This window comes from Podarcis gaigeae (assembly GCF_964106915.1).
Source record: "Podarcis gaigeae genome assembly, chromosome: 1".
Classification (NCBI taxonomy): domain Eukaryota; kingdom Metazoa; phylum Chordata; class Lepidosauria; order Squamata; family Lacertidae; genus Podarcis; species Podarcis gaigeae.
Genome location: NC_139678.1, coordinates 48,724,615 through 48,738,054, shown reverse-complemented (window position 1 = coordinate 48,738,054; position 13,440 = coordinate 48,724,615). Strand labels below are relative to the sequence as shown.

General features: G+C 42.5%; 1 protein-coding gene across 5 annotated transcripts in view; it reads left to right on the top strand.

The window, feature by feature from the left end:
- Nucleotides 1-13,440, top strand: part of ZFYVE26 (zinc finger FYVE-type containing 26) — a 44,872-nt gene that overhangs the window by 27,918 nt on the left and 3,514 nt on the right. For 3 of the 5 annotated variants that reach the window (XM_083746093.1, XM_083746089.1, XM_083746090.1), the window contains 11 exons: nucleotides 659-792; nucleotides 1,518-1,738; nucleotides 1,943-2,090; nucleotides 2,947-3,156; nucleotides 6,658-6,876; nucleotides 7,623-7,820; nucleotides 8,346-8,548; nucleotides 9,553-9,694; nucleotides 10,542-10,601; nucleotides 12,175-12,357; nucleotides 12,882-12,926. In XM_083746093.1, coding sequence (XP_083602219.1) covers nucleotides 659-792; nucleotides 1,518-1,738; nucleotides 1,943-2,090; nucleotides 2,947-3,156; nucleotides 6,658-6,876; nucleotides 7,623-7,820; nucleotides 8,346-8,548; nucleotides 9,553-9,694; nucleotides 10,542-10,601; nucleotides 12,175-12,357; nucleotides 12,882-12,926 — 1,763 coding nt within the window. The remainder of the gene's footprint in view (nucleotides 1-658; nucleotides 793-1,517; nucleotides 1,739-1,942; nucleotides 2,091-2,946; nucleotides 3,157-6,657; nucleotides 6,877-7,622; nucleotides 7,821-8,345; nucleotides 8,549-9,552; nucleotides 9,695-10,541; nucleotides 10,602-12,174; nucleotides 12,358-12,881; nucleotides 12,927-13,440) is intronic. The other 2 variants (XM_083746091.1, XM_083746092.1) reach the window with 1 other exon arrangement.

The window sequence follows — 13,440 nt, the reverse complement described above, 5'->3', positions numbered from 1 at the left end:
GTTGTAGTTCAAGGGTGAGAACCTTTTTTGGAACTGAAGGCCACATTACTCTGGTGTAAAGCTGATGGAACATTGTTCTGGTAGTGAACAGGGTCAGACACCCCCCTTTCCTTTCTCCATGGAAACAGGTGCCTGTATTTAATTCCAAATCATTCAAGTTTCTCTTTGTTTTCTTCATAGGCTTTTACAAAGTTGGTTAGAAAAGCTTTTCAGTATCCTTTATCTGCCCTTACGGTGCACAAGGCAGAAACACCTCAGTCATCCCAGAAGAAGTGTAAGCTTAGAGCTATTCAGGGTCTTAAACTTCAAAATGTATTGCATTCTGAAAATCGTATGCATGCAGTTTCAAATTTGCAAGGACTGTCCCCCCCCCCCATATTGACAGGGAACAGAAGTGCACTGAGCCAGTTCCCCGCTTTGCTTTAATCATCTTTTGCAAAGGAAGGAGCTGCAATTCGTACACAACATCCAAGTCTTTTCCCTTACCTGCTATAGAGCTGGTGGTTGGCAGCCCCTGGAAGCAGGGCTCCCCTTCCCTCCTGTAGTTGCACCCTGCTTCACAGAGCCTCTACTGAGCAGGGGTCGGAACAGATGTCTGATTCCAAATTGTAGCATGTGACTTCTTGTCCTGATTTCTTGTGTGTTCTGTCAACGGCAGTTGCATCCTCCGATAACGAATGCTCAGATTACTCTGCAGTGGTGCAAATACCCAAAATAACAGAACTTGAGTGGCTTCTTTCTTTGAGAGAAGAGGAAAATGAAATTGTGCGCACTGAGTTTTATTACGAGCAGGTAAGTGTATGTTCTAAAAGGGGGAAATGGACTTACAATATGGCACATGATAGGGCAAGCAAGGAAAAGTTGGCAGCAGGGCAGAAAAGAAGAATATTGATGTACACTCCTTGCTCTAGCAAGTGAATGAGGTGATGTTGGGGCTTTCAAGTTCATTTGTGAAAGATTAGCACAGAGAATGAAGAAAATAAGCGGGCTGGGCACTTCTGTCTCTTCCTTTGACTGGATTCCTACTTCATGATAGCAGTTTATGTGGTAGCACTTCTTTGTAAGATGATTTGCTTTTCTAATTAGAAGCTAAAGCTTGCATTTTAGCTGTCTGAAGATCTTCTGTTAAAGCTTATTATGTTGCGCATGTGGACCCTATACAGTTCAGATGTAAGCTCGCCTATGGACAGGGTCGCAGTCATGCTAATAAATTGGATATTGCACTCTGTGCTGCCAGTAGTGGTGCTGGGAAGGGGGCCATATTGTGCTGCCTGCCTTTTTGGACATGGTTATTGGGTCTCTTATGGTAAGCTGCTGTTCTTCCACTGCTATGAGCTTGCTATACATCTGGTCAACGTAGCGGGGGTCAACAGACTCTTCTATCTCTTTGAGTTTTATAGTGAAGAATATTGTTCTGCTCCTGTCTTTTTGGCTGAGTACACTTTAGCTCTTCAGCTGCAGCCTGCAGGTGGATTCACAATTACCTCTGCCTTTCCTTTGCCTCTCCTAATGTTCAGGCACCCAGTGCTTCCTTGTGTATTGCCATCTTCAATCTCCATTCGGACAGCGTAGCCTGTGGTCACCAGTTGATAGATCACTGCTGCAAGCTTTCTCGAGGGCTGACAAACCCCGAAGTGGATGCTGGACTCCTCATGGATATCATGAAACAACTTCTCTTCAGTGCGAAAATGATGTTTGTAAAAGCTGGGATGAGCCAAGATTTAGCTCTCTGTGACAGGTAAGTGGTCTGCGGTTCTCCTGAGATGCCTTCCCAAAGTAGTCAGACAGGCCTGGCTCATGTTGAGGTGGATGCAACAGAAAGTGGTCTATAGCTGAGACTGAAACATTTATATAAGGACTGTGCTGAATTTTGCACAGTTTGGTGGATCCCAGTGTTTGTGCTGCCTCTAACTTTTGTATCTTATTTTAACTCCGCCAACAGCTACATCAGCAAAGTCGATGTGCTACATATTTTAGTCACTGCTTCATATCGTCGTGTTCCATGTCTGGATCAGATATTGCAGCCTACAGCAGTTGCAAGGCTAAGAAATCAGCTTTTGGAAGCAGAATACTATCAGCTAGCTGTAGAGGTAATGCATGGGGAGAGAAGCAGCTCTGGAGTACAACCTCAGGGCTCTTTCAAATCATTGCTCTGTTTTTACACAGATTGACTTCATTTAGAGAACACAAATATTGGGGTGTTTGAACTTCAACTTGAAGCATCTCTTCCCTCACAAAGACACCTATTAGCCTTTTGGGCTTGGTTCTGTGTTTTATAAAATATAGAAAACCAATGCTTGGTGTGTGTTTTTTTAAAAAAGCAACTATATAATTAGTAGATTAATCAACTAAGCATTTGTTGATTAATTGGTACAGGTCAGCTTTTATTGGTGGGGCTGGGATTTGAAGACATGCTTAATTTGGGGACTATTTGGTTCTATTGTAGCTGTAATAGGAAATTTTTAAAAATCCATTAGGCATGGTCTTTGTTTCTAAGAATATATATTAAGATTTCTTAAATTCTTAATATCTGAAATGTACCTTCTCAGTATTGTGACAAATGCACTCTAATAAAACTACCAATAGTGACCACAATAGTGTACAATAGTAATAGGCCAATAGTGTTCAGCTCTGATTAAAGGTAAAGGGACCCCTGACCATTAGGTCCAGTAGCGGACAACTCTGGGGTTGTGGCGCTCATCTCGCTTTATTGGCTGAGGGAGCCGGCGTACAGCTTCTGGGTCATGATTACTGCAGCTCAAAAAGAATACTCTAGAGCTAGAAAAACTGCAGAACTAGAAAAGAGCAACAAAAGTGAGCAGGTAGACATTGCAATTGCACATGTGTACATTTTTTTTCTTCAGAAAACAAAAGATGATTATGGAAGACTGAGGGGGAGACTTTCTCATATTTTGGTGACTGTTTTCAGTAACCTGTTCATTTTAGGTTTCCACGAAGACTGGCCTGGATCCAGGTGGGGCATGGCACGCCTGGGGCATGGCATGTCTTAAAGCTGGCAACCTCTCTGCCGCCAGAGAGAAATTCAGCCGGTGCCTAAAGCCACCTCTTGACTTGAACCAGCTAGACTCAGGCTCAAGACTGGTCCAAGATGTGATACAGTACCTGGAGTCCACAGTGAAGCCCATTATCTCAGTGGTAAGAATCCAGTCTTCCTCCTCCCTCAACAGCTGGTCTCCTGAGGTAGATTTAAGCTACAGCTACAGCCAGAACATTCCACATGCTAGGGTATTGGTATTCAGTGCTATTTTTCTAGAAAAAGAGGTGCTGGGACTCACCATGAATGCCTCCCTCGTTCTCTTAGAACGGCCATGGCTGGGCACCCTGAGAGTGCTGGAACTGAGTTCGGTATTTCCAGCTAAAAAAAAGGTCCTGTTTGTATTTAATCTGGGACCAAGTTATCTCTGTGATTGCCTGTGTCCACATTATTCTCCCCAAACCTTGAGTTATGGCATCTAAAGACCTGCTGCCCACCATAACTCAGATCCAAGTGATAGGCATTTGGACTACAACCGTGCTGGTTGGGACTGTTGGTAGTTGTAGTCCAAAATACTGGAGGACACCAGGTTGGCGAAGGCTGTTCTATGGAACTGTGCAAAGCCCAGTATACCTAAAGGAGCCGCTCCACTCCCATTGTTCAGCATGGACACTAAGGTCGAGCTCCAAGGGCCTTCTGGTGGTTCCCCCACTGAGAGAAGTGAGTTTACAGAGAACCAGACAGAGGGCCTTCTCAGTAGTGGCGCCCACCCAGTGGAACGCCCTCCCATCAGACGTTAAGGAAATAAACAACTATCTGACTTTTAGAAGACATCTGAAGGCAGCCCTGTTTAGGGAAGTTATAATGTTTGATGTTTTGCTGTGTTTTTATTATATTGGAAGCCATCCAGAGTGGCTGGGGCAACCCAATCAGATGGGCAAGGTATAAATAGTAAATCATCAGCATCTCCCTTCCCCCATGCTTTTGGGACTTGCTCCAAAGGCCTTCCTGTTTTATAAAGTCTTTAAACTGTCCTGTTTTGTTGGACTTAACAATACTTAATGGGTAGGAATACAATTTAAAAGTAAAAACAATTAAACATAACAATTCAATAAAATCTGCTATTTAGAAGAAAATTGTTACATTGAATTGTTATTGCTTTTAAATTATATGCCATTCAGTATTGTAAGCCACTTTGTAAAGCCTTTTGCTCTGAAAAGTGCAGTATAAGTACCTAAATGTACTTTTAAAAGATACTTAAAAATTAGAAGCTAATGCTTACTGCCTATTTATGTTTCTGCGTGTGGTCATTGGAAGGGCAAGTTTACGGTTTAGTGAGCATATACCGTATTTTTCCTTCTATAACACGCAGAATTTTTCTCCTAAAAAGGAAGGGGAAATGTCTGTGCGTGTTATTGAGCGAATGTGTGGTCCCTGGAGCCAGATGGCGTGAGGGGAGGCAAAAAAAATCAGGCAAAAATCAAATCGCGCGTCTCGGAGAAGGGAAACCTGAAAAGAGGAAGCGGCTGCTTCCCTGCATTCTGCCTCAGGGTCTTACTGCCCACCCACCTCTGTTTCCTTGCTGTGTTTGCTCAAACGGAACAAAGAGCAGGGAAAGCCCCTCCCCTCCAGGCAAGCAGAGGGGAAAGCAGAGTGTCGTCTCTGTGCTCCGGTGCTGCTGAAAACATGCAGGAGGGAGAGAGAGAGAGAGAGAGCGCGAGCCGGCTGGCTTGGGTGGGTAGGTGAGGGAAAACTTTTGCTTTCCTTTCCTCCCTCCCGTTATACCCCTCTCCTGCATTCTTAGTCAGCTGCTTCTCTGCACACCCCTCTCGTGCTCCTTGTCCGTTCGGGGTTTTCCCTTCCCTCCCCACTTAAAATGTAGTTAAAAAGCATGGATCCACATGGATCCTCAGGATCTTGGCATTGGGTCACCCCAAATTCACCATCAGATCACATAGCATGTCCATGGCTACAGCCTGCCCCCCAAAAATCATGCACCCACTGTTGCCTGGGGCTGCAATGGTGCAAAAACGTGGTTAAAAAGCATGGATCTACATGGATCCTCAGGATCTTTGCATTCGGTCACCCCAAATTCACCATCAGTTCACATAGCATGTCCATGGCTACAGCCTGCCCCCCAAAAATCACGCACCCACTGTTGCCTGGGGCTGCAATGGTGCAGAAACGTGGTTACAAAGCATGGATCCACAGGGATTCTCAGGATTTTTGCATTGGGTCACCCCAAATTCACCATCAGATCACATGTCTGTGGCCACAGCATGAAGCACAAAAATGATACATCCACTGTTTCATTCAGAATGTTTTTTCCCTTGTTTTCCTCCTCTAAAAACGATGTGCATGTTATGGTCAGGTGCGTGTTATAGAGCGAAAAATACGGTAGTTAGAACATTGCCCGTGCTTCTCTTTTTATTTCTACAACTAACAGCGTTAGAGATGTGCGTACTTTATTTTTAATGTAACCTGAACATTCTGTTTCGGTGGTATGCAGGCTGCAGCTAAAAATGGCATGTGGTAGAATGTCCAAGTCAAGGTTAGATGCAGAAAATATTGAAGACACAGTTAAATCCATGCCAACAAAGTGTGCATCAAGAACATCTTGTCTTGGTTTGGAATTCTTTTCTTTGTGCCTTCAAGCTGTACACTAGGGAAGAAGAAAGTGAAATCAGGGTATCTATGGCTCTTTACTGACATGGGACAAAATGCCAGGCATGTAATATTCTGGTGTTTTAGCATTTGGGATTACCATCTGGCCTGTTGCCATTCTTACTAAAAGCTGACATGGACAACAGCATGTAAAGCAAGAAAGTGACTACAACTCCCATCATCCCTGACCACTGGTCTTGCTGGCTGGGTCTGGTGGGAGTTTCAGTTCAACAGCATCCAGAGAGCCACACATTCTCCATCCCTGATGTGCAGATCCAATCTTATGTAGTGCTGGATTTGGGACTGAGGAGACCCAGATCCAAGATCCAATTTAGGCAAAGAAGTCGCATGGTGACTGGAAGCCAGTCATTCACCTGCTTCTCACAAAGTGATTTGGAGGATGATATGAAGAGGGAGCGAGGACCATGCATGCTGCTTTGACCACCTTGGAGAAAGGGCTGGAGAGGAATTGGAATTGATAAAGGAATGTTGCTTGCAACGTGCTGCTTGTGAACTGCTGTTGATAATAGTGGCCACACTGTGTTATGTGCTATTGTGGTGTAGATAGACAATGTGGTACCATACTGAAACCTACCTGTTTGCAGGGATTAAGCAGTTTTCCACTCTGTGTTGACTTGCACCGGGTCAGAGAAAGAGGAAACTGGATGTTAGATATTGCCCACATAGCATAACTGTGCAGCTCATTTCTAGACTATGATTTGGATCAGAGTGTCTTTCTGCTCAGAAACGTGGAAGGGCCTCTGGAGGAAGGTATTTGTGGTACAGGGAGTGATTGGTAACATTTTTTTAAAAAATCATCCTGCATCACCTTCCACACTGTACTGGAGGGTCCCTCCAGTTTTTGGTGGCAGTACTGCCAAGGAATGTAGGAATCGGTAGAAATTGCTTCCCTCTTCCTTCCTCCAGCAGGACCATATGGTGAACAGACATCTCCTCAGAGGAACTTGTGATGTTTGATTCTCTGCTTTTTTTGGTAGCAGGATGACGACTACTTTGCCACTTTGAAGGAACTGGAAGCAACACTAAGGACACGAAGCCTTTCCCTGGAGCTGATACCTGAGGGGAAGATTCAACACAACAGCTACTACCAAGAGTGCCTCTTCTATTTGCACAACTATGGCACCAATCTAGCAATCATTCATTTTTATATGAGGCACGACTGCATGCGAGAAGCACTGTTGCATTTGTTAAATAAGGTGAGGCAGCCTGTTCCTCCTGGAGGTTTTCTAGTAAGGGGTGATGAACCTGTGGTCCTCCAGATGTTACAGGACTACAACTCCCATCACCCTTGGCCATTGGTCATGTGGACAATGAGAGCTGGAATACAACAGCTGGAGGGTTGCAGGTTCCAGGTTTCCATGTCTCTTAATTTGGATGAGTTCCAGGTGGTATATCATGGGAACATGTTACTTTGTTATGAAACTAGTTTTCTCAATATTGTGAGGACCTTGACCTTGGTCTCAATCTTTTGTTGAAGTTCTTCTGTTTTGAAAATCTTGCCTATTTTATCGCTATGACTAGCCGCCCTTGAACAATGTGTGCTGTGTTCTCTTCTGCTTTGAAAATAGCCATTTTATTTTCCATGTTACGACTCCCTTCATAAAATGGCTGAGGCCTTGTTCAAGTGCCTCCAAGATTTATTGGGAAGTGTAAATGGTGCCAGGAAATATTTCAGTTTTAAGATGTCTTGTGACTATTAGAACAGCATAGTGTCTGGTGGGTATTCACAGGCTTTCATGTTGAGACTCCCACTAACTCAACTTCTGCTGTGTCTGCCTTCATACCCAAAAACAATTTTCAGTCTGATCTGAGAATTGGACAAATGTAACTTTTATGAAAAACGTGCAGTCTACTGTAGCCCAATAACAGAGGCTTTTCTTCCTAAAGTAATGATATGGATGAGGCAAGTCCGTCTAAACGCTTGAATTTTTCTCTGTTTTAGGAGAGCCCACATGAAGTATTTATTGAAGGGATATTTATCCCAAGCTATACCAGTGGAAAACTTCACATGTTGGAAAACTTACTGGAAACGATTGACCCAGGTCTGGCTAGCTGGGGTGCTTATCTCATTGCAGCTTGCAAACACTTGCAGAAAAAGAATTACTATCATATCTTATATGAATTGCAACAATTTATGAAGGTAAGAGTGGGGGTTTGATGATGGTGATGATGATAATATTTTATTATTTATACCCCGCCTATCTGGCTGGGTTTCCCCAGCCACTCTGGGCAGCTTCTAACAAAATATTAAAATACAATAGTCCATCAAACATTAAAAGCTTCTCTAAACAGGGCTGCCTTCAGATGTCTTCTAAAAGTCTGGTAATTGTTTTTCTCTTTGACATCTGGTGGGAAGCCGTTCCACAGGGCGGGTGATGTACTTCTTGTGCTGCAGTTTTAAATGTTCTGAACTTTTTGTCAGGAAAGTTGGACAATATTTCCTGTATTTTGGGAAAGAGCCCCAATATGTACCATTTGTTCATGCGGGGGGGGGGGGTTCTTTTGGGTTCCTAACTTAGGAAAGTCTGCTATAATAGAGCTTGCAAACCCCATCCCATCACTGCTTATGTCCAATCCCTTCTGTATAGTTATGTTCTGAAGAGCTGCTAAGTGGTTTTCACCAATGATACACAATTTGAAGGCTTACCCATCTTAACACTTTCAGGATCAAGTCCGTGCTGCTATGACCTGTATTAGATTTTTCACTCACAATGCAAAGTCTTACGCTGAATTGGGAGAAAGGCATACCTGGCTGTTGAAGGTCAAGGACCATCTCAAAGTTTACCTACAGGAAGTTTCAAGGAGCTCAGGAAGAAAAAAAGTTACATGTACTTTCCGTAAGAAAATGTCTGCTCCTGACGTTTCAAGGTACCAGCAGATGTTAACGTTTGATGACATATTTTTCATTCTTCATTTTATTGATCATACAGTTTCCCTGAAGAGTGTGATAATGCATTCTTCAGTACTTTTACTGTATGCATCCATGCTGTTAAAAATCAGTTGGTTTAAATTCAATATTTTTGTGGTATTGTGACTCTAGTGTCTTGAATTCATTTCTCTTAAAGTTTCTCATGCTCAACTCCATTTTAACAAGGCATATCTCTGTGGATATTTTGGAGAATGGGTTTTGTCTAAGTAGCATTAAGTAATGTGTCCTGTCAGCATATTTTCTGCTTGAACAACAAAACGTTCCTACCTCTCCTCCCCCCATATATCTTTTCTTGGATTTCTTCCAAACCTCCAGAGAAGATTTGGGGTGGGGGTGAGGAGTAGAAAGGGAGGAAATCCTGATTGCACAAGTGGAAATTCTTAAGCTGACAGGAGGCGTTTGTTGAATACTGCCTTATGTGTTGACACGTTCACCCTCTCTTATCTTACAGAGTAAATCTAGCATGCAATGTTTTCCGTGATATACTTGAGTTATGCTTGTGTGTTTTTCTTTAATGAGGACATTCTTTTTGTTTCCTTTCGCCCACAAAGTGTTTAAAGATGTTTATTCTGGGAAAGGAAAAAGAAGTAAATATTTTTATTTATTTATTAATAGACTCAGTGATGTGTGAAGGCATTGCTTTAAAAAAAACAACAACACTTTTCTGTACAGTCGTACCTTGGTTCTCGAATGGAATCCATTCCAGAAGTCTGTTCGACTTTCAAAAACATTCAAAAACCAAGGCGCAGCTTCCAATTGGCTGCAGGAGCTTCATGCACTCGATCAGAAGCCGCGTCAGATGTTCAGCTTCTAAAAAACGTTCGCAAACCAGAACATTCATTTAAGAGTTTGTGGCGTTCGGGAACCAAAACGGACGAGTACCAAGGCGGTGAGATCCAAGGTATGACTGTATTGTGTAATGAAGCATTTCCCCCTAAATCAGGCATATCAATACAGTTGAGCTTCAACTGGAAGTGACAAGATTCCTTCATCGGTGCGAAAAAATGGGAGCCTCATCTCTGACTGTCTCGTCTGTACCTACACTCTTTGGAAACAATCAAATGAAGATGGAAGTAGCTTGCAAGGTACTGAGCACCTCTTAAAATCATGGCATAGTTATAGGTATCAAAACTGAATGCTATAAACAGCACTGAGTGTAGCCTACAGAGAGCTGGTTTGCATCTAACACTAGGACAAATTATGGCTTAGGGCAAACACACAGGTTCCCAGAGAAGAGATCATGGCTTCTGCACTTCTAACTAAACCATGGTTTCGTGTAGCGTGTTGTCCAAACCTGGACTCAAGGTTTGTCTCGCTGCATACAAACCACAAGGAGTAAACCCAAAAACCAACCTTAGTTACAACTTGTGGTTTGCAAGACAATGCATAAATTCTGGTTTGGACCTCATGCTAAGCTTAACTTTGGCTTCTCACACAGCAGCAGCAGGACTGGATGAGGAGATACAAGAGAGATTTTTATCCATGGCTGCTTTCATATTGTAGACTTCATTCTGAAGAGAGGCTGGATGGGCTCCCTCCTTTTTCCTCCACTGCCAGGCTATGACCTTCTTCTTCAGACAGGTCTTTGGAAACTAAGGTGCAGAAGATACTGATCCCTGACCCAGGGCAAATTATATTTTAATTCCTGGTTTTAGATATGTTGCAATTTAATTGTTTTCAACTAGTTTGTTTTTATTATGCTGTGTTTTATAATTGTAAGCTGCCTTGAATCCCAACTTGGAAGAAAGGCAGGATATAAGTATATTAAATAAATAAATTGAAAATAATAAATGTCACTTTTCCGAAACTGAATGCTGTCCTTAAGTTTGGAAAGAGGGACTAATAATCCTGTTTGTGTTATGGAGCTGACAGTACTAACTGTGGGTTGTTTGAACAATAATCAACCTTTTTGCTGCTGCTATTTCTTCTCAGGTCATGCTGGAAGGTAAAAACATTGAAGAAGGCTTTGGGATTGCGTTTAGAGTTCTACAGGTACGGTGAACCTAAGATGATGTTATACATAATGTTGATTCCTTACAATTCTCACCAAAGCAGATAAGGAAAACCACAGCATTTTTGCCAGTTACAATGATGTATCTTTTAGGTGTCTATAAAAACTTGAGTTAGAAGCTTCTGTTTTCATAATTGCGTTAGGTTTTTAGTATAGCTTTAGTATAGAGACAACTGAAACCTTGAGTCATTCCCTCCAGCTGCTTCCTTCTTGTAGTTTCTTGCCCTTTAGCATATTTCTGTAGCACCACCTCTGCTTCCTGAGCATCTATGACGTTATTTTCCCCAGTACTCAGTATTCCCGTCTGTAATTTTGTCTCCCTTCTCCTCAGGATTTAGTTTAAAGCTCTCCTGATCAGGTTCACAATACTCATAGCAAACATATTCTTGCCAAGAGTCTCACAAACCTAAACCCTCAACTTAGAGTTGCAGCTTTGTTGTTGTTGTTTAGTTGTTTAGTCATGTCCGACTCTTTGTGACCCCATGGACCAGAGCACGCCAGGCACTTCTGTCTTCCACTGCTTCCCGCAGTTTGATCAAACTCATGCTGGTAGCTTCGAGAACACTATCCAAACAGAGAGTTGCAGCTTTAGTTGAGTCCAACTTTATAGAGGTTCCCTTTGCCAAATATTCAGTATCTCTTGTAGAGGTATACAGACATGAATGGCAAGTTCCACACACCCTTCCCGCATTATTGCCAAGTCTTTGCTGAGATAACTGTGTGAGGGATGTAGTGCCACCATAGCTGATATTTGTTGATATTTAGATGGCTCAAGCATTTCCCCAGTCTTTAAAAAATGAGGTGGAAGAGGTGTAGCTGAGTGCTAGAGCACCTACTTCGCATGCAGAAGGTTTTATGTCCTTGTTTCTGGAAAGGACCAGTCTGAACCTCTGAAAAGCTGCTGCTATAAAACCAGTTTGACCTGATGGTTTGACTTGATTTCATTCACTTTCATATGTGCTGTATAATCTGAGGAGGCTAACCTGTGGTCCTCTCAGATGTTGCTGGACTCTGAACTCCCATCAGTCCCAGCCATAATGACCAGTGGTCTGGGATGGTGAATTTTATGTAATTAAACTAGGAACAGATAACCTTTGGCCAAATAATTTTTGACTTTTAAAACCTAAGGAAGCTTACATACTGTAAATAGTGTTTGACTAAGTCACACAGAGCTCAGTGGGACTTACTGTCATATCAGTGTGTGTAAAGATGTAGTCATTGCAGAGTCATTCAATAGCTTGGCCTGTGTGTTGATTTTGGTGGGATGCATATGAGAGAATACGATTTAAAATATATCTTAGCTGATTGAATTGCATGAACTTGTTTAAGTGATGCTATAGTCCTAATGAGGACTTATCTTAAATGGGGACAGAGCAAGGTAGATACAGAGTAGGGACCATTGAAGGAGGATTCTGTAGCATCACAGTGGCTAAAGGACTTCTGCATGACAAGGGATTTTCCCAGATCCTTATTGCTCTTGTATCAGTAAAGCTCAATTCTGGTTGTAGGGAAGTGTTTGTGTATTTTGATATCATACTGGTTCTTCCACCTTAGGATTTCCAGCTGGAGGCTGCTGATGTATACATTAAAGTGGCCAGACAACTGGTGAAGCAGCAGAAGTACAGTGAGATCAGGCAGCTCCTTAAGTGCATCAAGGAATCTGGTGCTGAAGATAAAACTGATGGGGACAACGTCCTCTTAAACTGTCTGGACGAGTCTGATTCTATTCCTGCTGAGGTAATCTTGTTCTTTTCCTGGAAAGAAAAGGCACAACCCTATTTTGTTTACATTCTGCAAATAAGTATTGTGTGCTTGGAATGCAGGTAACAACTTTTAGTAATCACTAAGACTGAATTATTCTCATTTTGCTCGTCATGCTTTCGTGAGGGGCTTCTTATGAGGAGCTTCTTTCAAGCTGGCCGAGACCCTTTCCTCTCATTATCCAGGAAGTTTATTACCTCCTGGCCGAACCAATCGCCTTTCTCCTTCTAGTTGTTATCACTTAAGGAGGGCAAGTGTGGAGCAAACACATGGTGGGCCCCACCTCTCAAAGCACCATGTCTATATCCATAGATTGCAACAAACTGAAATCCATCCATGCAAAAGTGGCTAGCTGTCTCTTTGGCATCATCCTGTAGATCCCTGTAATTCTTAATGTGTCATCAAATTTGGAATAGATACAAGGGATGTTTAACAATGAAGTGTTTTACACACATGTCATGGCGATCTTACAACTGGTTATTTTTCTTTGTGGGTTACAGGATCTGGACGATCTGATCAAGGATATGGACAGTGATGAAAACAAGGTAAGTGAAGAATAGGATACATTGATCCTGGAGAAGACCCCACAACTTTTGTGGTCTTTCCTGCTTCTTCCATTATCTTGTGCTCTCGATTTAGCAGCAAGTATCAGAAGATTCAGTGATACTTGCAAGGATGTGGCCTCAAAAGAATAAAAGAAAGCTGCTTTGAAAGGGTTATATAGCCTGACTATATAACCCTTTATATAACTCATGAGCTGTTGAAGATTAGCCTCCTCATCTAGCTGTCCCGTCAATGGAAAAAACCTTGTCAAAAGACCTGGAGGGTCCCCTGCAGAATCTGGAGCATAATTATTTAGCCTGCACTTTTGTTTTTCGTGGCAAACTTTTGCAGAGGCTGCAGACAGCTGAGACCGTCAATGAATCCTTTGTGTGCCCTGAGCTGCTCATTATTCCAGAATTTGATTCTTTCTCTCCTGTTAGTGAACACATCCATTGTAGTGTTTCTAATGCTGGTAAATTCTCTTTGCAAAAGGCTGCTGCTCTCAGAGAAAGCCAC